Source organism: Scleropages formosus, chromosome 22 (genome assembly GCF_900964775.1).
Source record: "Scleropages formosus chromosome 22, fSclFor1.1, whole genome shotgun sequence".
Taxonomy (NCBI): Eukaryota; Metazoa; Chordata; class Actinopteri; order Osteoglossiformes; family Osteoglossidae; genus Scleropages; species Scleropages formosus.
In genome coordinates this window covers 16,236,103-16,256,873 of record NC_041827.1, presented here as the reverse complement: position 1 = coordinate 16,256,873, position 20,771 = coordinate 16,236,103, and the positions used below count along the sequence as shown (strand labels likewise).

Genomic DNA, 20,771 nt, shown 5'->3' with positions numbered 1-20,771 from the left:
AGCACGCCCCCCAGGGACTCTAAAAAGGCCGGGTACTCTACACTGCCGCTAGGCGCATAAGCACAAACGACCGTTCCCTGACCCGAAGGCGTAGGGAGACGACCCTCTCATTCACCGGGGTAGACTCCAACACATGGCGGCTGAACTGGGGGGCTATTAATAAGCCCACACCAGCCCGCCGCCTCTCACCTTGGGCAACACCAGAATAGTGAAGAGTCCACCCTCGATCGAGAAGAGTGGTTCCAGAACCCAAGCTGTGAGTGGAAGTGAGCCCGACTATATCTAGACGGTATCTCTCAACTTCCCGCACCAGCTCAGGCTCCTTCCCCGCCAGTGAGGTGACATTCCAAGTCCCAAAAACCAGAGTTGGCGCCCGAGGTTTGGGTCGGCCGGGCACTCGGCCCCGACCACCGCCCAAATCACAATGCACCGGCCCCTTACGGTTTCTCCGGCAGGTGGTGAGCCCACCGAAGAGCGGCTCCACGTCGTGGCTTCGGGCTGAGCCTGGCCAGGCCCCGTGGGCATAGACCTGGCCACCAGGCGCTCGCATGCGAGCCCCCCCCCCAGGCCTGGCTCCAGGGTGGGGCCCCGGTGACCCCATATCGGGCGGGGTAAACGAAAGCCTTGATTTTTTCTTCATAAGGGGTTTTTGAACCGCGCTTTGTCTCGTCTGTCATCCAGGACCTGTCTGCCATGGGAGACCCTACCAGGGGCATATAGCCCCAGACAACATAGCTCCTGGACTCATTCAGGCACTCAAACCCCTCCACCACGGTAAGGTGGCGGTTCACGGAGGAGATGTTCCAACCATTCAGGAAAAAATCTGGATAATTCCGAAGGGTTCATAAACCTTTTCTGACAATTATAGTTGTACAGTTTTGTTACCCAAAAAGACAGATTTCCACATTGTCATAGACTTCTCTGGCAGACTTGCCTATTATTGTTACCTATATTGTAATTGGTTAGCTTTTAGTGACGTACGGGGAATATAATGGGGTGATTGCGTGTGCCGGGGAGAAGGCGTAAGAGGAGAAAGCCTGGGGGCGCTAAGCAGGCTGGGAAGGCTGGCTAGACGCGCAGGTCCTGGAGGAATCGGGGTCCTCGGACCGAGAGCATTATTTCCCTGGTGCCGCTGTTCAATAAAACATTCAAGATGAACGCTGCCTCTGCGTTCTTCTTCGCCCCATCCAAACCCGCGGTGCTGTGCGCCGCAATATCATGTTCCAGCCATTCAGGCAGAAATCCGAATAATTCCAAAGGGTTCACAAACCTTTTCTGACAATTGTAGTTGTACAGTTTTGGTGCCCAATAAGACACATTTCCACATTTTCATAACTTCTCTGGCAGACTTGCCTAGGTGGCAGGGGAACCGTATCATTCTAAGGCTCAACAACTGCCTCTCAAAGGTGTGTCGTTTGATCCAACTGAAGGCGATGCCTACAGCCATGGAAATGTCTTCCAATTTTACAGCATGCCAGAGGACACTATATGACAGAGGCCCCAATTTACATGCAAAATTTGGAAAGGCCTTTTGTGGCTATCTAGGGCTGTTGGTGGGCCTAAAATCCAGATATCACCACCTGTCAAATGTGGTGGAGCATCAGAACCAGGGGATTGTGTAGTACCTCTCGAGTTACTATGACCAAAAAAATGAGACAGATTGGAGCTGTTTTATCCCCTGAGCTATGGTATGGCTAAACTCCTAGTACAGTTGTCCACTAACCTGACCATGTTTCTGCATGTTCTTTGCGTTGTGCCTCTTCTCTCTCCTTGGACAGCAGAATCCAATGAGGTACCTGCACCTGCAGTGGGTCAAGTAGTACAAAAGGAGTGAATCACTCCTGAGTGCGGAACCTCCATGAAAGCAACTGCAGAGCCTTGCCTAAGTTCTTTACCCGTGTGTTATCCTCCGATTTGTCTCCTGGACCCTTTGCTCTTGTCTTACTGGTTATGATTCCTGCCTGCACTTCTGGTGGAGACCCGTACTGTTGTGTTGCAGATGACGGTCGAGGCTTGTCATCAGGAAAAGCTTGCGTTTTATTAATTAGGAACCCCGACACGCCAGTGATTTTAGGCTTCCCCTGCCTCATTCAGCATGACTCCGCCTGCATCTCACTTGCCGGGCCACCTCAGTTGAGAGCTTGGAGGGGGCGCAACCTGTGGTGGTCCCTCCCAAGTACCAGGAGCTCCGCAAAGTGTTTAGTAAGACCCAGACAGCAGCTCTCCTCCCACACCAGCCCTGGGATTGTGCCATCGATCTTTGGCCGGGCACTTCTCTGCCATGTGGTCAGGTTTAACCTCTGTACCTCCCAGAACAGAGACCCACGAGAGACTACATTTCTGAGGCATTACAGGCAAGCATTATCCGGCCCTCGAGATCTCTGGCCTCAGCAGGGTTCTTTTTTATCGGGAAAAAGGACGGTGCTTAAATCCCTGTATAGAATATCGAGGGCTGAATGCTATCACGGTCCCATATCCTTATCAATTACTTCTGATCACGGCTACCTTGGAACGAGTACACAGAGCCACCTTGTTAACCAAGCTTGACCTCCGGAGTGCATGTAACCTGATCCGGATCAGAGAGGGGATGAGTGGAAGACTGCTATTAGCACCTCCGAGGGCCACTACAAGTACCTTGTCATGCTGTTTGGATTGTCCAATGCCCCATCCGTATTCCAGGCCTTTGTTAACCATGTCCTCGGGAACCTTGTCAACAAATGCATTTTGATGTACCTCAATAACGTTTTAATCTTCTCTAAGACCCATGACTCCTATATGCAACAAATACGAACAGCGTTGTAACAGCTCCTCCAGAACAACCTGTTTCTGAAAGGGGAAAAGTGTCTATTCCACCAGTCACAGGTGTCCTTCCTCGGGTACATCCTAAACAAGGAGGCGGTGGTGATGGACGTGGAGAAGGTCCGGGCAGTGTTGGTGTGGCCACATCCGAAGACAGTGAAGGCCCTCCAGGAGTTCCTGGGCTTCGCTAACTTTTATCGCTGCTTCATCCAGAGTTTCGGTTCTGTTGCTGTCCCCCTAACTGCGCTCAATGCAAGTAAAAAGCACCGTCTGGCCTGGAGCGACCACGCTCAACACGCCTTCCAGGAACTCAAGCACCGGTTCACATCAGTATCTCTCCTGCGCCAGCCTGACTCCACTCTCCCCTTTGTGGTGGAGGTGGATGCCTCAGTAGTTGGAGTGGGGGCAGTCCGATCCCAGAGGCAAGGGGATCCCCCCTAGGCTCAATCTCGGCGCCTACTTTTCAAGTTAACTGACTTTGACTGAGCAAAATTACAATATAGGGAATCGAGAGCTGCTGGCAATCAAGCTGGCCTTGGAGGAGTGGCGGCACTGGCCGGAAGGGGCAGCACATCCCTTGCTCGTTCTGACTGACAACTGCAACCTTGAGTATCTCCAGTCTGCGCGCAGGCTCAACCCCCGCCAGGCCAGATGGGTGCACTGAACTGAACAACATCAGAATTTAGTAATTCCTGAAAAACTGTTGGATTTTGTAGTTTTTAGGGGCTCGATGGACTGGGGCCCTTCCTTGAGAAGACGTATTGGTGGCCTGTCTACGGGAAGATGTACAAGAATTCGTGGAGGCCTGTGAGGTATGTGCCCAGTCTAGGACTCCGAATCAGAAACCGGCAGGAGTGTTGGAGCCCCTTCCGGTCCCAGCCAGGCCCTGGCCTCATGTAGCGATGGACTTTGTCACGGACCTGCCACCCTCAGATGGTAACACAGTAATCCTTGTCATCCTGGACCGATTCTTCAAGTCATGTCATCTGCTTCCTTTGCCCCGACTTCCCACTGCCATGACCGTGGCTGAGCTTCTTTTTCAGAATGTCTTTCGGCTCTTCGGGTTACCCGAGGATATCGTCTCCGACTGGGACCCTCAGTTCGTGTCCAGGGTCTGGAAGGCATTCTGGTGGAAACTCGGAATGTCCGTAAGCCTCACGTCCAGGTACCCTCCACAAGCCAACGGACAAGTGGAGCTGTTGAACCAGGACCTTAGCCGGTTTCTGAGGAGCTACTGTGGGAAGGAACAAGACCAGTGGTCGCGTTTCCTGCCATGGGCTGAATATGCCCATAACTCCCTGTCTCTCTCCTCTACAGGCCTGTCACCTTTCCAGTGCGTCCTTGGTTATCAGTCTTCATTGGTCCCGTAGCAACCTGCATCCTCAGAAGTTCTGGCCGTGGATTCCTGGTACCTGCAAAGAGAGGCTGCCTGGCGGGCGGTAAAAGACCACCTCCAAGAAAGCATCCGCCGGTATAGAGAACAGGCGGACCGACACCGCCGCACCTTATCCTTCCAGCCGGGGCAACGGGTATGGTTATCCACGAGGGACATCCGCCTTCAATTGCCCTCCAAGAAACTCAGCCCCCAGTTCATTGGTCCCTATAAAATCCTGAAGAAAATCACCCCAGTCACGTACTGGTTACAGTTACCCCCACACTTGCGCATCAACCGTTTCATGTTTCTCTTCTCAAGCCCTACAGTACTTCCATTCTCCAGGCCACCCAAGGTGAACTTACTCCTCCCTTACCCGACGTGGAAGAGGAGGACACCTACACCGTTCGCGCCCTCCTTGTTTCCCAACGCAGGCGTGGAGAGCTGTACTATCTGGTGGACTGGGAGGGGTATGGCCCAGAAGAACGTAGCTGGGTGCCAGCCTGCGACATACTGGACCCATCGCTCATCGCTGACTTCCATCAAGCACATCCTGATAAACCGGCGCCTCGTCATCGGGGTCGCCCTCCTTCCAGGCGCCACAGGGCGGCTGGAGCTGCTCGTGGGGAGGGGGGTACTGTCACATCCACGCCCACAACACAAGCGACAACACCTGACTCTGCACTAGCTCCCTGGTTTTGAGAAATTGCATCTTCCCTCAACTTCAGACGAACAACGCTGCACTTGGGTTCAGCCGTCCCGGCTCCCTGTGTTCCGCGTGACATATATCTGCCCCAACAATTTTGGAAATATTCTGTGAGTTTTTTTTTTTGTGCGCTGGTCACGTTTTACAGAAATACCTCTGCGAAATTACATTAACCAAAAAAGAGTTTGGTTCTTAGTTTGCATTTTTAGATATTCAAAATATACCAATTGTTTGTTTGTTTTATTTTAAGAACAGGATACTGGAGTAATTGTACAAATTTGTATCAATAATCTGGATGGGGCTTTTAATGTTCTGCAGAATTTTTTAACATCCTTCAGGAGTGGAGACTGAGTTTTTATAGTTGGAGATGCTTTATGATGGGTTTTTATTACTCGCAATTTTGCATTTTGCATCCTTAGGTCTTTAAGAACAATTAAAACATGTTTACACTTTTTGTTTTGACTTTCATATAAATTGTACTCTTTCTTTCTGCTGTACTATGTTCTTATCATTCTCCTGTACAATTGGTACAAAATCCTGCCATATCTGCCAGTACTTGGTGTCACGTTCACGTCCACAACCCAATTGACAGCACCTGACTCCAGTTCCTCACTAACTGCTCACCCTTTAAAAGACCCTCCTCAGCACCCATACCTTTGTGCAATCTCATCAGGGACAACAGTCCTTCCTCGTGATGTCTCGGTAAGGCATCTCTAGTTCACAGTTCACGTCCTCCGGTTTTCAACCCCTCGCTTTGTTTCCCAACCACGTCCACGGATCCTCGTTCCAACGCTGATTGCCGCTCGACCGACCCTTCGCTTTGTCCCCAAATCATGCCCATTCACACAGGTATTATTATTATTATTATTATTATTATATGGTCATTTTAATTAGAAATGTTTTGCCTCATCCTGACAAATATTCAGCAGGCACCACAACTGCACATGTACACAATAAACTCCATATTGCTTATTCAGGACTGCACAACAGAACTCCCATCCCTGGATGTGGGAGTTGCTGAGGAACATTGTTTGAGTGGGAACAGATGTTACTTGTAAATAGTGGGAATTGTGAGAAAGATGTAAGTGGGGGATGAAAGGGATGGATAAGGGGGAGAATGCCTGTTGGGTAGTGTTGCTGTGCCAATTTACGCAGTCAAACCATCTTAAGTAGAGGAGCATATTTATTAAATATATCAAATCTCATGTTTCTCCGGTGTATTGCTTTTCACAGATTTTACCCCCATAATAAATGCAGTTTATAATATCAAAACAGAGGTTTATTTCATTTAAATGTAGTGTGGGTTTTGTAAATAAAAACAACCTAACAGTGAGAAAACATTTGAGTATCTTGAGATTACGTGTCCATTTGTTTCAAAGATCATTAACCTTATTCCAGCAAATCTCACTCTCTGCCAATCCTAGTTTTCCCTCTTGTATTACCTCATATACACGCATGCGCAAACATTCACACTAATATGATTTGTCTATATAAAGCAGCAACTCTATGTCTCCAGCAGATGACTGTTGAAACCCATCTCAAGTAAGCTGTTTCTGTAATATCTTAGCTATAACATTTAATTTGAAAATAAAATATTGGACACTAAGTAATTTTCTTCCTGTTAAAAAAAAATAAATTAAATTAATAAACCAATAATTAAATAGTGAACAAAACTGAAGAAAAATGTTATACTGGCTAGTTTTTACATTGAAATGTATTACATTTGATCACACTGAAATATTTTACTTCTTTATCATTGCAGGAAACATTGCAAAGACTGGTGATAATGAACTCCACTGAGGATCTATCCAGGACTGTAGATTCTAAAGATGCTTTCATTAAAAGCTTCATTGTTGTATCCTTTGGCATCATAATCAATTACATTAATGGAAGTTTTGTGTTCATCTTCTCCAGGAGTCCAGTTTTTTACATGGAATCAAGGTACATACTGTACATTCACCTGGTAATCAATGACATGATTATGCTCAGTATATCTGTGACATTAAATATCATGATATATGCTGTGCCACTGGTGAATGTGTCAACCTGCTGTGTTCTACTACTTGTGGGATCTATGACCCATAAGAACACACCCTTGAGTCTGGCTGGGATGGCAGTTGAACGCTACATCGCTATCTGCAAGCCCCTGCGTCACTCACAGATCTGCACCGTGAGAAGGACCTACATGCTCATTATTCTTATCTGGACTGTGACATTTATCCCTGAACTGGCTGATATTGTCATTTTGTTCCTGACTCGACCACTAACTATTTTCACCTCCAGGATGTTGTGTTACCCTTTGGCTATATACAATACATCCTATCATTTAGAAAAAGCTGTTGCAGTAAACGTACTTTTCCTGTCTTTTGTGTGGATTACACTGATCTACACCTATTTCAGAGTTTTTTTCGCTGCTAAAACTGCTACCACTGATCCAGTTTCTGCTAAAAAGGCTCAGAACACCATTTTACTGCATGGTGTACAGTTACTGTTCTGTATGATGTCCTATATTAGTCCTTTGTTGGAAGTAATTCTTCTCCCCAATGATAGAAGTAAAATATTGTTTTCAAATTATTTAATAACAAATATCTTACCACGATTTTTAACTCCATTTATATATGGGATTAGAGACCAAAAATTTGTCTCATATTTTAAAATGTACTTTTCAGTGTGTACTGGAAAGGTTAGACCAGTAAACTTGAAACACACACATACACACACACATTTTCAGAACCGCTTGTCCCATACGGGGTCACGGGGAACCGGAGCCTACCCGGTAACACAGGGCGTAAGGCCGGAGGGGGAGGGAACACACCCAGGACGGGACGCCAGTCCGTCGCAAGGCACCCCAAGCGGGACTCGAACCCCAGACCCACCAGAGAGCAGGACCGTGGTCCAACCCACTGCGCCACCGCGCCCCCACGCCCCCCACTTGAAACACTAATAAAATAAAACAATGGTTATAATGAACGTTAAATATTTGGAAATTTCTAAAATTAGTTGCACTATATAGTATATGGTATTGTCCATTTATTAAAGGAATCTTCAGTGACTGTGAATTCAGAAATGAAAGGTCTTATCAGATTACCATATACGTCTACAACTCAGAGAAGTTTTCATTGATGGTAGCAGAGACAGTCCTCTGTGAAGAATAGAATGGATCTCATTTCTGAAATATAGTACCCTCCTAAAGTATTCGGGATAAAAATCTCACATTATTCAATGTTGTATACACAAATAATTGAATTCTGCATAAAAACAAATCACTCTGAGCAAGACCTTAGAGGGTAACCATTTATTTTAAGGATACATCTCACAACACAATTACTTGTCAGCTAAAGTCTACGCTGTGTTCAGTCCACTCTAAATGAGGTGACAAGAAGTACTGGGAAAAGTACACACACACACACACACACACACCCATTTTCAGAACCACTTGTCCCATACAGGGTCACAGGGAACTGGAGCCTACCCGGTAACACAGGACGTAAGGCAAGAGGGGGAGGTGACACACCCAGGATGGGACGCCAGTCCATCGCAAAGCACCCCAAGCGGGACTTGAACCCCAGACCCACCAGAGAGCAGGACTGTGGTTCAACCCACTGCACCACCACACCCCCCACTGGGAAAAGTAAAGCTAAATAAAAATGTATGTCAAAAAGGTCATTGAATTGTTGCAGATATTTTCTGTATCAAACTTTTCTCCTGCTGATATCATTGTCCTCTTTGTTCCTTCATCTGAGATGTTTTGCTGGACTTTAACTGCAGTCTCTTTAAGTTGGTGCATGATGCTCAAGTTGGTGTTTGAAGTCTCATTTTGAAGAAGGTAAATACATCCCCAACTGGATTATAATTTGTTGATTAATTTGCCAAATTTAAAATGTTGTACTTTTTTGTGACATGAACTTCTGTGTTAAACGTAGAGTATATCCTGGGGTCACTGTCCTGCTACACAATGAACAGCAGTCCAATACATCTGGCAAACATTTTTTTTTCTTACATTTGCAGACAAAATCAGTTTGTACTTATGAGTTCATTCTCAGGGAAGTGCAGTGGCACAGTGGGTTTGACTGGCTCTTACTCTTTGGTGGGTCTGGGGTTTGAGTCCTGCATGGGGTGCCTTGCAATGGCCTGGTGTCCTGTCCTGGGTGCGTCCCCTCCCCCTCCAGCCTTATGCCCTGTGTTGCCGGGTTATGCTCTGGCTCTCTGTGATCTGCATGGGACAAGCGGTTTCAGACAGTGTGTGTGTGGGAGAGTTCACCCTGCCGTTGTTATCTTCATCAGTGAAAGTGTTCAGTGCACAGTGGCCTGAAGTTGAATTAGGCCCATGACACCTCAGGAAGGCTCAAAAGTGTAGTCTTGCGCCCCAGATCCAACCTCCGCCACCCACAGTAAATGCACCAACTCCTCAAACTCAGATCACAGAGTAAAAGTAATATTAGTACAAAATCTGTACATTCTTCATCCAAGTTAGTTACACAGCTTTGTTTTCCTTTGTTTAAAGTTACTTCTTCACTGTCTTGGCACACCATCTATTGCAGTATACATAATATACTAAGATTTCATAAAATTTCAACTAAACATATGTGCATTGTAAGGGACAGTTTTTATGCCTAAGGATCCTTTTTTCAATGAAAATTGTAGAACTACAATGTAAGTCATTAAATGATGAGTTAAAAACATGCATTATTTTCACTTAACCATTGTCTCTAGAATTTTTGCATTTATTTATTTAGCAGACACTTTTCTCCAAAGCAACTTCCAATGAACTCTATGTAGTGTTATCAGCCCACACACCTTATTCAGCAAGGTCATTTACACTGCTAGATACACTACTTACAATGGGCCACTAATCCATACATCATTGGAACACACTGTCTCTGTCACTCACACACTATGGGGGAACCTGAGCAGCATGTCTTTGGACTGTGGGAGAAAACCCAAACAGACATGGGGAGAACATGCAAACTCCAAACAGACTGAGTGGGGATTGAACCCATGTCTTCTTGAACCACCCAGGTGCTGTGAGATAGCAGCGCTACTCACTGTGCCATCATGCTGCCCATAATAAGTTTTCCATATGAAAAGTCATATTTTCCTCAGGAGGTGTCTCATGTTTCCACTGAAATACAAGACTCTATTAAATACAACAGCCAAAATAAAAAGACAGCCAAATATTCTTGAAACTTCTACATTGTTAAAAACACAAAGATATTCAGAAAAAGTTCACAGATTAACAAATCAGAAATAAGCACACTACCATTAAGGTACCATTGCGATTAACACACTTAAATATTACAAGCCTCTCAGCATTCAAAAATCCAGTGAAAGACTTCTTAAAAATACTCAAAACTAGCCACACTGCTTGCAAAACATGTACTAGTTGCTCCGTTCATGCTTTCTTTCTGTTCACTTTGACACAGCGTGCAAAGGAAAAAGTAATATAAGAATCTCTTTGACTGTTGTCTTTATACGTCACATAATGTTGTTGGTATTGACACTTGGTGATTATTTCCTTGAAAGTCATTTTAAAATATGAAAAAGTGCTGACAACATTGCATTTTACTCTGTTGGTTTTGTGTGGAAACTGGAACAATATCACTGTGTAACAGCATTCAGGAATCTCTGTACATAAGATAACCAATAATTTCAATCATAGGATAACAAGGTGGGGGATGTGTCACTCCCAATGCTCAAGTAAGCCTGCTGTGTCATTCCGAGACTTGTATTTGTGTATCAGGTCATTTGACTTGACAGTGAAGCATGACACTACAGATAAATACTGAACATTCACATTTTTGCCAAATTACACACACACACACACACACAGAGTCTGAAGCCACTTGTCCCAAGCAGGGCAGCGACAAACCGGAGCCTAAGCCGGCAACACAGGGCATAAGGCTGAAGGGGGAGGGGACACACCCAGGACGGGACACCAGTCCGTCACACAGCACCACAAGCGGGACTCAAACCCCAGACCCACCAGAGAGCAGGACCAGGTCAAACCCGCTGTGCCACCACACCCCCTTCGCCAAATTATATAATTTGTCAAATCATATGTAATTGTCTTCCACTGATTTTTATTTTTATAATCACTGACTTTTCCTTCATAAATTTACAACACAAAACACTTATAAGACAAGTTTACTGCATTTTATTGTGTAGTTTGTACAAAGAAGCCTAGACAATCTGACAGTGTGAAAACATCACACTATCTTTGCCTGTCTGGTAGTTTCAGGGCCCCATAGACTTTCGGTAATGTTGTTCCACAAGGTCCTCCTCTCTGCGGATCCTTGTATTTCCCTCTTGTATTATCTCCTGCACACACGAGCATGCACGCAAACAAAAACATGTAGATGCAAAAAAACAAACATAACATGATTTGTCTATATAAAGAACTTTCTCTGTCTCTGACGGGAAACTCTGCAAGCCTTCAAAGGTAAGTTTCTCTTCCTTAAATAACTCAACAACAATTACATTTCTACAGAAAAAAATTAAACATTAAATTAAGGAAACACTATCTTTTTAGAAGAAAGTTCTCTCAAGGTTATGAAATATTCGTAACCAATATTGGTCTAAATTAATTAACTTTTCATGCCTTTGCTGGTTTACAAGTATCACCAGCTATGTATCTTATTTAACAGTTGTATATTTGTTAAATAATTATTATTATATAATAAAATATATATTTTATATTTTCTTCTCTTGATTTACTGTTAAAAAAGATTACTTGACAGCACCACCCAAACAACTGAAAAAATTTGTTCTTTCAAAAAATAATATGGGTGCTAGTTCACTTTATTTTATCATTTTAGGAAACTTCAAAGTTTCACAAAACCTGGTGGCAATGAACTCTACAGCATACCCATCCAGGACGGCTCAAGATGATTTTAAAGATGTTTTCATTAAAAACTTCATTGCTATATTCTTTGGCATCATAATCAATTACATTAATGGAAGTTTTGTGTTCATCTTCTCCAGGAGTCCAGTTTTTTACATGGAATCAAGGTACATACTGTACATTCACCTGGTAATCAATGACATGATTATGCTCAGTATATCTGTGACATTAAATGTCATGATATATGCTGTGCCACCGGTGAATGTGTCAGTCTGCTGTGTTCTACTACTTGTGGGATCTATGACCCATAAGAACACTCCCTTGAGTCTGGCTGGAATGGCAGTTGAACGCTACATCGCTATCTGTAAGCCCCTGCGTCACTCACAGATCTGCACCATGAGAAGGACCTACATCCTCATTATTCTTATCTGGACTGTGACATTTATGCCTGAACTGGCTGATACTGTCATTTTGTTCCTGACTCAACCACTAACTATTTTCACCTCCAGAATTTTCTGTTATCGTTTGTCTATATACAATACATCTTATCATTTGGACAAAGCTGTTGCAGTAAATGTACTTCTCCTGTCTTTTGTGTGGATTACACTGATCTACACCTATTTCAGAGTTTTTTTCGCTGCTAAAACTGCTACCACTGATCCAGTTTCTGCTAAGAAGGCTCAGAACACCATTTTACTGCATGGTGTACAGCTGCTGTTCTGTATGATGTCTTATATTGCTCCTTTGTTGGAATTAATTCTTCTCCCACTTTTCCCCAATGATAGAAGTAAGATAATGTTTTCAAATTATTTAATAACAAATATCTTACCACGATTTTTAACTCCATTTATATATGGGATTAGAGACCAAAAATTTGTCTCATATTTTAAAATGTACTTTTCAGTGTGTACTGGAAAGGTTAGACCAGTAAACCTGAAACACTAACAAAATAAAGCAATGGTAATAATGAACGTCAAATTATTTGGAAATTCCTAAAATTAATTGCACTATATATATATATATATATGCTATTGTAGAGGGGGTGCAGTGGCGCAGTGGCGCAGTGGGTTGGACCACAGTTCTGCTCTCCGGTGGGTCTGGGGTTCGAGTCCCGCTTGGGGTACCTTGCGATGGACTGGCGTCCCGTCCTGGGTGTGTCCCCTCCCCCTCTGGCATTACGCCCTGTGTTACCGGGTTGGCTCCGGTTCCCCGCGACCCCGTATGGGACAAGGGGTTCTGAAAATGTGTGTGTGTGTGTGTGTGTGTGTGTGTGTGTGTGTGTGTGTGTGTGTGTGTGTGTATATGCTATTGTCTGTTTATTATAGGAATTTCCAGTGACTGTGAATTCAGAGATGAAAGGTCTTATCAGATTACCATATACGTCTAGAACTCAGAGAGGTTTTAACTGAGGGTAGCGAAGACAGTCCTCTGTGAAGAATAGAATGCATCTCATTTCTGAAATATAGTACCCTCCTAAAGTATTCAGGTTGAAAATCTCACATTATTTCAATGTTGCATACACAAAAAATTGAAATCTGCATAAAAATAAACTACTCTGAGCAAGACTTTAGAGGGTCACAATTTATTTTAAGGATATGTGTCACAACACAATTACTTGTCAGTCAAAGTCTATGCTGTGTTCAGTCCACTTTAAATGAGGTGACAAGAACTACTGGGAAAAGTAAAGCTAAATAAAAATGTATGTGAAAAAGGTCATTGAATTGTTGCAGATATTTTCTATGTCAAACATGCTGTTCAGGTTCACCCATTATGCGTGCGTGACAGAGACTATATAGAGTTTGTTGGTAGTCGCTTTGGAGAAAAGCAATTGCTAAATGAATAAATGTAAATTTTACTTTAATATTTTGCAGGTGGAAGGCCATTTTCTTGATGTCAATTAAGTCCTGTCTGACTGAGGAACCGTAACTGTTTGTCTGAGTACTTTTTATAGCATTGGTTCTTAATACATAGTAAATAGTAGCTGCTGGAAGAGAAGCCACAAGCACCACTACCCATCCACCACAACATGGCTTTCTCATTAATTCCATGGTAACTGTGTAACAAATGAAATACAACTTTTGGGATTAAAAGGACAAACTTCCAAGTTTAAAAATGAGAAATGTCAGATCTGTAACATTTACCTTTCCCAGTGGATCACAGAGAAATATTCTATCCAAAAAAAATATTTCTTCTTGATATTAACAATATCCTGCTTACAAGCTCTTTCACATCACCACAGAACTATGGGACTCCAGTAAATGTGAGACACAAAATAAAACCTGAGACCAAAACAGGCTTCCAGTATTGAAGGTTAACCTGAAAACAAATCTCTTTTGGACCAACTTCTCTCCTATTCTGAAAGCACTGACGCTCAAAAACGAGCAATAAACTCGGAAATTACTTTTAACATACTCTATCATACAGGGGTGTGGGGGCACAGCAGCTTTGGCTGGTGCTCGCTGTGTGGTGGGTCTGAGGTTCGAGCACTGCTTGGGCTGAGCGGTTGTAAACATTGCATTGCATTGCAAACCCAGCAAAATACTGCAAAGCTCTTTTAAACATTTTGTGTCCAGTTAGCCCACCTGTAATAAAGAAAAAGATTACACTAAAATAAACCCTAATGAAAGGCTCACTGGTTGAAAATGAATACTAACTGTTCTGTTAACTCTTTCTTTTGGACCATTGAGTCACAGCTTCAAACAAAAGCATGATGATACTATAAGTATCAGAACAAAACCATTTCTAAAAATATTCACAGACATAACTTTCCTAATACTTCCAAAGTATGACCTCACAAAAGAGGTTTACTGCATTTTACTGTGGTCTCTATGAAGAAATTTTAAAAAATAACATACTGGTGGAAAAGCACCAGAGAAACTTTGTATAGCAGCGTGTCCAATCATTTTGCAGGCAATTAGTGTCACTCGACCAAATCCTTTTCTCCATGGATGCCTGTAATCCCCTCTCAAATTAATTCATATACACAAGTAAACACACTGATGAACCCACAGAAAACAAACTGCTTATATAAAGCACCCAGTCCGTATCTCTGACAATTTACACAAGGAAGTCAGAGGTAAGTCACTTTTCCTGTAATAACTAATATTCATGTGGAAAACTAAAATCTTATAGAAGCATGAATATTCTACTGAATACTTGTGGAGAAAATCAAGAAAACATCTGAAAAACATTTAACTAAATTCTCCTTACATTATGAAACAAACTATTAATGGAAACAAAAATACTCTGATGCCAGAGCCAGAACAAGAAATTGTGCAAGATTAACATTTAATTCCTGATTTAAAAGTATCACCAGCAGCATTGTTTTGCCTCTTATCAACATTGATACATTTGGTTCCCTGAGAATTTCACTGATTTATACTTTTCTGAAAATTTGAAACAGATGAATGGGTAGCTGTATCAAGTGAAAAACAGATGACACATTGATACATTATCATTCTTATTATGTTAATGTTTCCTATCTTATTTATTTTTGTTTTAGGGAACTTCACACTTTCAACAAGACTGGTGGCTATGAATTCTACAGGGTATCCATCCAGAACTGGTCAGGATGACTTTAAAACTGCTTTCATAAAAAAAACGTAATAGTTGTTTTTTCAGGCATTGCAATCAGTTGTATTCATGTAATTTTCATATTCACATTCTCCAGCAGTCCAGTTTTTTACATGGAGTCAAGGTACATACTGTACATACATCTGGTGATCAATGACATGATCCTGCTTTGCATAACAGTTACTTTACATGTTGTAAGCTATGCTATGCCATTGATAAATGTGTCAGTCTGCTGTGTTCTACTACTCGTGGGATCTGTGACCACTAAGAACACTCCCATGAGTCTGGCTGGAATGGCAGTTGAACGCTACATCGCTATCTGTAAGCCCCTGCGTCACTCACAGATCTGCACCGTGAGAAGGACCTACATGCTCATTAGTCTCATCTGCAGTGTTGCATTTATTCCTGGACTGAGTGACGTTTTCATTTTGGTTCTTGCTCAACCACTAACTATTTTCAGCTCCAGGGTTTTATGCTATCCCCTGGCTGTATTCAAAACAACGTATCACTTAGACAAAACTTTAGCAGTAAACATTATTCTTATGTCTTTTGTGTGGATTGCATTGATCTACACTTACTTTCGAGTACTCTTCACTACTAAAACTGCAACCACCGATCCAGTTTCTACAAAAAAGGCCCAGAATACCATTTTACTGCATGGCATACAGTTGCTGTTCTGTATGATGTCCTATATTACTCCTTTGCTGGAATTAATTCTCTTTCCATTGTTCCCCAATGATAAATTCAAGATAATGTTTGCAAATTTTTTCATTGCAAGTGTCTTACCACGATTTTTAACTCCTTTCATTTATGGGATCAGAGACCAGAAATTTGTTACATATATTATAAAGCACTTTTCAATGTGTACTGTAAAGGTTAAACCAGTTAAAAATTAGATTTAAATCCAAAAAACAAATAATAAATCTAATATTCCTTGGAAATTCTATATTAATTCTCAGAAATGGCAAATTGCACCAGTTTAAGGTAAGGATCTTGCTTATGGGTACTACATTCCCATACTAAGAGTAAGAATTTGAGCCAAGACCCTTCATACTAAAACATGTTTAAAGGAGGACAATTGCCTAAACTTGTAATTGAATAACTCTTTGTTAATTTTAAGTTTGAGTCATAACCCTGTCTAATAACACTGTCAAATAATGATGGTGGTACTGACACTTGGTGATTTTTCCATTCAAAATAATTCTATAATACGAAAAAGTGCCAACAAGACTGCATTTTACTCTGCTGGTTTTGTGTGGAAACTGGAACAATATCACTGTGCAACAGCATTCAGGAATCTCTGTACATAAGATAACCAATAATTTCAATCATAGGATAACAAGGTGGGGGATGTGTCACTCCCAATGCTCAAGTAAGCCTGCTGTGTCATTCCCAAACTTGCATTTGTGTATCAGGTCATTTGACTTTACAGTGAAGCATGACACTACAGATTAATACTGAACATTCACATTTTTGCCAAATTATACAATTTATGAAATGATATGTAATTGTTTTCCATTGATTTTTATATTTACAATCAGCAACTTTTCCTTCATAAAATTTACAACACAACAAGCTTATAAGACAAGCTTACTGCATTTTATTGTGTAGTTTGTGCAAAGAAACTGGGAAAATTTAACAGTGTAGAAACATCAGACTATCTCTGCCTGTGTGATAGTTTCAGAGCCCCACAGACTTTCATTAATGTGGTTCCACAAGGTCCTCCTCTCTGTGAATACTTGTATTTCCCTCTTGTATTATCTCCTGCACACACAAGAATGCAGACAAACAAAAACATATAGATCCACTAAACATTTTTTTTAAATTATTCTGTTAATTTTCCAGGAGTCCTTTTTTTTTTTTTTTACATGGAATCAAGGTACATACTGTATATTCACCTGGTGATCAATGACATGATAATACTTTGTATAACTGTTACTTTACATGCTATAAACTATGCTATGTCACTGGTAAATGTGTCAACCTGCTGTGTTCTACTACTTGAAGGATCTGTGACCAATAAAAACACTCCTTTGAGTCTAACTAGAACGACAGTTGAACGCTACATCACTATCTGTAAGCCTCTGCGTTACTCACAGATCTGCACCATGAGAAGGACCTACATGCTCATTATTCTTATCTGAATTGTGACATTTATCCCAGAACTGACTGATATTATCATTTTGTTCCTGACTCAACCACTAACTATTTTCACCTCGAGGATTTTGTGTTATCCTTTGGCTATATACAATATATCATATCATTTAGAAAAAGCTGTGGCAGTAAATGTACTTTTCCTGCCTTTTGCGTGGCTTACACTGATCTACACCTATTTCAGAGTTTTTTTTTTTTTTGCTGCTGCTAAAACTGCTACCAGATAGAGTTTCTGCTAAAAAGGCTCAGAACACCATTTTACTAAATGAATAACAGCTGCTGTTTTGTATGTCTAATATTGCTCCTTTGTTAGAATTAATTCTCCTCCTACTCTCCCCCAATGATAGAAGTAAGATATTGTCTTCAAATTTTTAAATAAATATCTTACCACAATTTTTTTTAAACTCCATGCATATATTGGATAAGAGACCAAAGCTGTCTCATATTTTAAAAAGTACTTTTCAGTGTGTACTGGAAAGGTCAGATCAGTAAATAGGAAAAACTAATGTAACAAAAGTAAGACTTATAAAAAATCTTAAATCATTTGGAAATTCCTGCATTAACTCCATTATATATCTGGTATTGTCTATTTATTATAGGAATTTCTAATGACACTGAATTTAGAGTTTAGAATTACTTGTCAACCAAGTCTACTGTGTTCAGTCCACTCTAAGTAAGATGACAATTAGTACTGGCATAAGTAAAACAAAAAAATATGCACTGTATGTCAAAAAGGTCATTAAACTCTTGGAGATATTTTCTACAACAAATTTCTGTCCTGCTGATATTACCGCCTTCTTTATTTCTTCATCTGAGATGCTTTGCTGGACTTTATGTAGCGTCCGGACGGGAGTCTGACACGGACGCACGTTGCTATTACATCCGAACGGGGACGAAGCGTAAAATGACCTCACGTGCAGGGTGATGTTAAAAGTGCACTGTGCGTACTGTAAGACACTCGGTGGAAGTGAAACAGGAAACACACACGGTGTTTGAACTATGGTGAGCTACTCTGTGAGTATGACCGCAACCCCTAGACGTGATGAAATACCGGACTGGAACACTGGACCAGGACTGGAGAACAAGAGGCAGGAACCGACAGGACGGGCACTCGGGACTGGAACACGAACACCTAGGAAACAGACTGAGGAAACAAGAGACTACTACTCGCCAAGAGAGCATAATAGAACCACTGATTAAGAATCCGCAATTGGTTCTGCTCCGCTGGCTCCTTTTATACCTCCGTGTCCTATGAGACTGTGAGGTGATACATGGGTGTTACCTAGCGGCACTGAGTGGTGTCGCCTCTGACCAGGAGGGGCAGTGACCCCGTGGGATGTGACACTTTAAGCCTGATGTGTCATCCCCAGACTTGTATTTGTGTGTAAGGTCATTGACTTGACAGTGAAGAATGACACTACAGATAAATACATTTATTCATTTAGCAGGTGCTTTTGTCCAAAGTGACGTACATCTCAGCAAAAGTACAATACAAATACAAAGAGAGTACTCAACAGTCATTTTATTAATTCTAACATATAATTTTATGAAATCATGTTATTGTTTTCCATTGAGATTTACTACCCAAATTCCAAAAAACTTGGGACAGTGTGGAAAATGCTAATAAAAATAAAAAGGAGTGATTTCTAAAGATACGGTATTTTATGCTTTACCTAATCAACTACACTTTTTTTTGAAGATTAACGTTCATTCTGAAATTGATGCTAGGAAACATGTTCCTCAACAAGCTGTGTTATTTACCACTGAAACCCACTTGGTATTACTGTTTTTTTGTAGTAACTGGTTCCTGTAGTTATGTTACAAAACCCATGTCCATTTCATCAACAACGCAACAACACTGTGTGGCGTTATATCTAATGGTTCATGCAATTTTAGTATACTGCTGTTAGCTAGACTGGAATCAGAAAACAATTAAGGTGTTCAAGTTGAAAATGAAAACGAAATTGAATAAAATATGTCTCAATATTATCATGTCAATTTTCACAAACTACAAATCCAGACAAGATGATTGTAACACACACCCATGCTACAATTCAACTATTGTTTACTTGTCACTGAAATAGATAGAAACAAGAAAAATCTCACTGGCTGTTAAACATGTAAAGAAATAATTCAGTTTAATTCTCTATCAAACTGAACAACTCACTCATTTTGCCTACTTCCTCAGCTAAGAGTCTAGGAGTGATGACTGAGTCAAGCCTGTCTTTCTCTCAGCACATCAAAGCCACAACTCGGACCTGCAGATACATCCTACCTAAAATCCGCAGGATCCGTCCCTATCTAACAACAGACTCTGCACAACTAATTGTCCAGGTCATGGTGACATCCTGCTTGGAAATACACTGATGCTTAAAAACTAGCAATGAACTTGGAAATTAACACAAGCCATTAAACTACCTTTAACATTTATTGATTTAGTTGACACTTTTCTCCAAAGCAACTTCCAACAAACTCTATGTAATGTTATCAGCCCACACACCTTATTCACCAAGGTGACTTACTGTCATGCGGAACCGAGGGAACCAGGACGGTTGGAACCAAGTGCAGAGTCATTCGTCTGGAGTCAAGGGATCAGGCAAGTTCTTGGAGTCGGGGACAGGCGAATAGTTGGTCGATCGGCGGTCAGAGTCAGAGCGAGGATCCATGGGTGTGGTCAGGGGACAAAGCGAAGAGTCGGTCAATTGGCGGTTGGCTTTGGAACGAAGATCCATAGACGTGGTCGGGAAACAAAGCAAAGGGTCGAACACCAGAGGACGAGAACTAAGAACAAGGGTTGCGTAGGAACTGGAAGTCATGAAGGAGGGCGGTTGTCTCTGACGAAATTCTGCAAAGGTATGGGACCTGAGGAGGGTCTTTTAAACGGTAAGCAGTTAGTCAGGTGCTGTCGATTGAGTTGTGGGCGTGAACGTGACACTTACACTGCTAGATACACTACTTACAATGGGTCACTCATCCATACATCAGTGGAACACACTCTCTCTGTCACTCACACACGATGGGTGAACCTGAACAACATGTCTCCAGACTGCGGGAGGAAACTGGAGCACCCAGAGGAAACCTAGGCAGATCAGAATCAGAATCAGAACGAGCTTTATTGCCAAGTATGTTCACACATACAAGGAATTTGTCTTGGTGACAGAAACTTCCACAGCACAGACAGGATGACAGTGGCAAGACAGATGAGAAGATAGAATATGTGAATGAAGGATAAAAAATATATAAAAATATAAAGTACACAATATAGAAAAATAGTCACTAGACATTGTATGTATGTACAGTTATGTTCTATACAAATGCAAGGGAGT

General features: G+C 41.9%; 3 protein-coding genes and 1 pseudogene across 3 annotated transcripts; all 4 read left to right on the top strand.

Annotated features, from left to right (window-relative positions):
* The first annotated feature begins 6,645 nt into the window (after positions 1 to 6,645).
* Positions 6,646 to 10,578, top strand: LOC108928347 (odorant receptor 131-2-like). Its single transcript, XM_018742244.2, has 2 exons — positions 6,646 to 7,560; positions 10,537 to 10,578. The coding sequence occupies exons 1-2, from the start codon at positions 6,664 to 6,666 to the stop codon at positions 10,576 to 10,578; spliced, it is 939 nt and encodes a 312-aa protein (XP_018597760.2). The 5' UTR covers positions 6,646 to 6,663.
* Positions 10,579 to 11,669: 1,091 nt separating this feature from the next.
* Positions 11,670 to 12,663, top strand: LOC108928348 (odorant receptor 131-2-like). Its single transcript, XM_018742245.1, has one exon. The coding sequence runs from the start codon at positions 11,725 to 11,727 to the stop codon at positions 12,661 to 12,663; it is 939 nt and encodes a 312-aa protein (XP_018597761.1). The 5' UTR covers positions 11,670 to 11,724.
* A 2,645-nt stretch (positions 12,664 to 15,308) lies between these two features.
* On the top strand, positions 15,309 to 16,187 carry LOC108928349 (odorant receptor 131-2-like; the record flags this gene model as incomplete). Its single annotated transcript, XM_029247969.1, has 1 exon — positions 15,309 to 16,187. A coding segment is annotated over one exon (879 nt), but the record flags the coding sequence as incomplete, so codon positions are not given.
* Positions 16,188 to 17,159: 972 nt separating this feature from the next.
* On the top strand, positions 17,160 to 18,842 carry LOC108928350 (odorant receptor 131-2-like; annotated as a pseudogene).
* Positions 18,843 to 20,771: the final 1,929 nt, after the last annotated feature.

Bases quoted from the DNA above. Each gene is read 5' to 3' on its own strand.
- LOC108928347 (XM_018742244.2), top strand. From the start codon at position 6,664: ATGAACTCCACTGAGGATCTATCCAGGACTGTAGATTCTAAAGATGCT. The intron at 7,561-10,536 runs GTTAGACCAGTA...TTTCAATCATAG, and splicing joins TTTCAGTGTGTACTGGAAAG to GATAACAAGGTGGGGGATGT.
- LOC108928348 (XM_018742245.1), top strand. From the start codon at position 11,725: ATGAACTCTACAGCATACCCATCCAGGACGGCTCAAGATGATTTTAAA.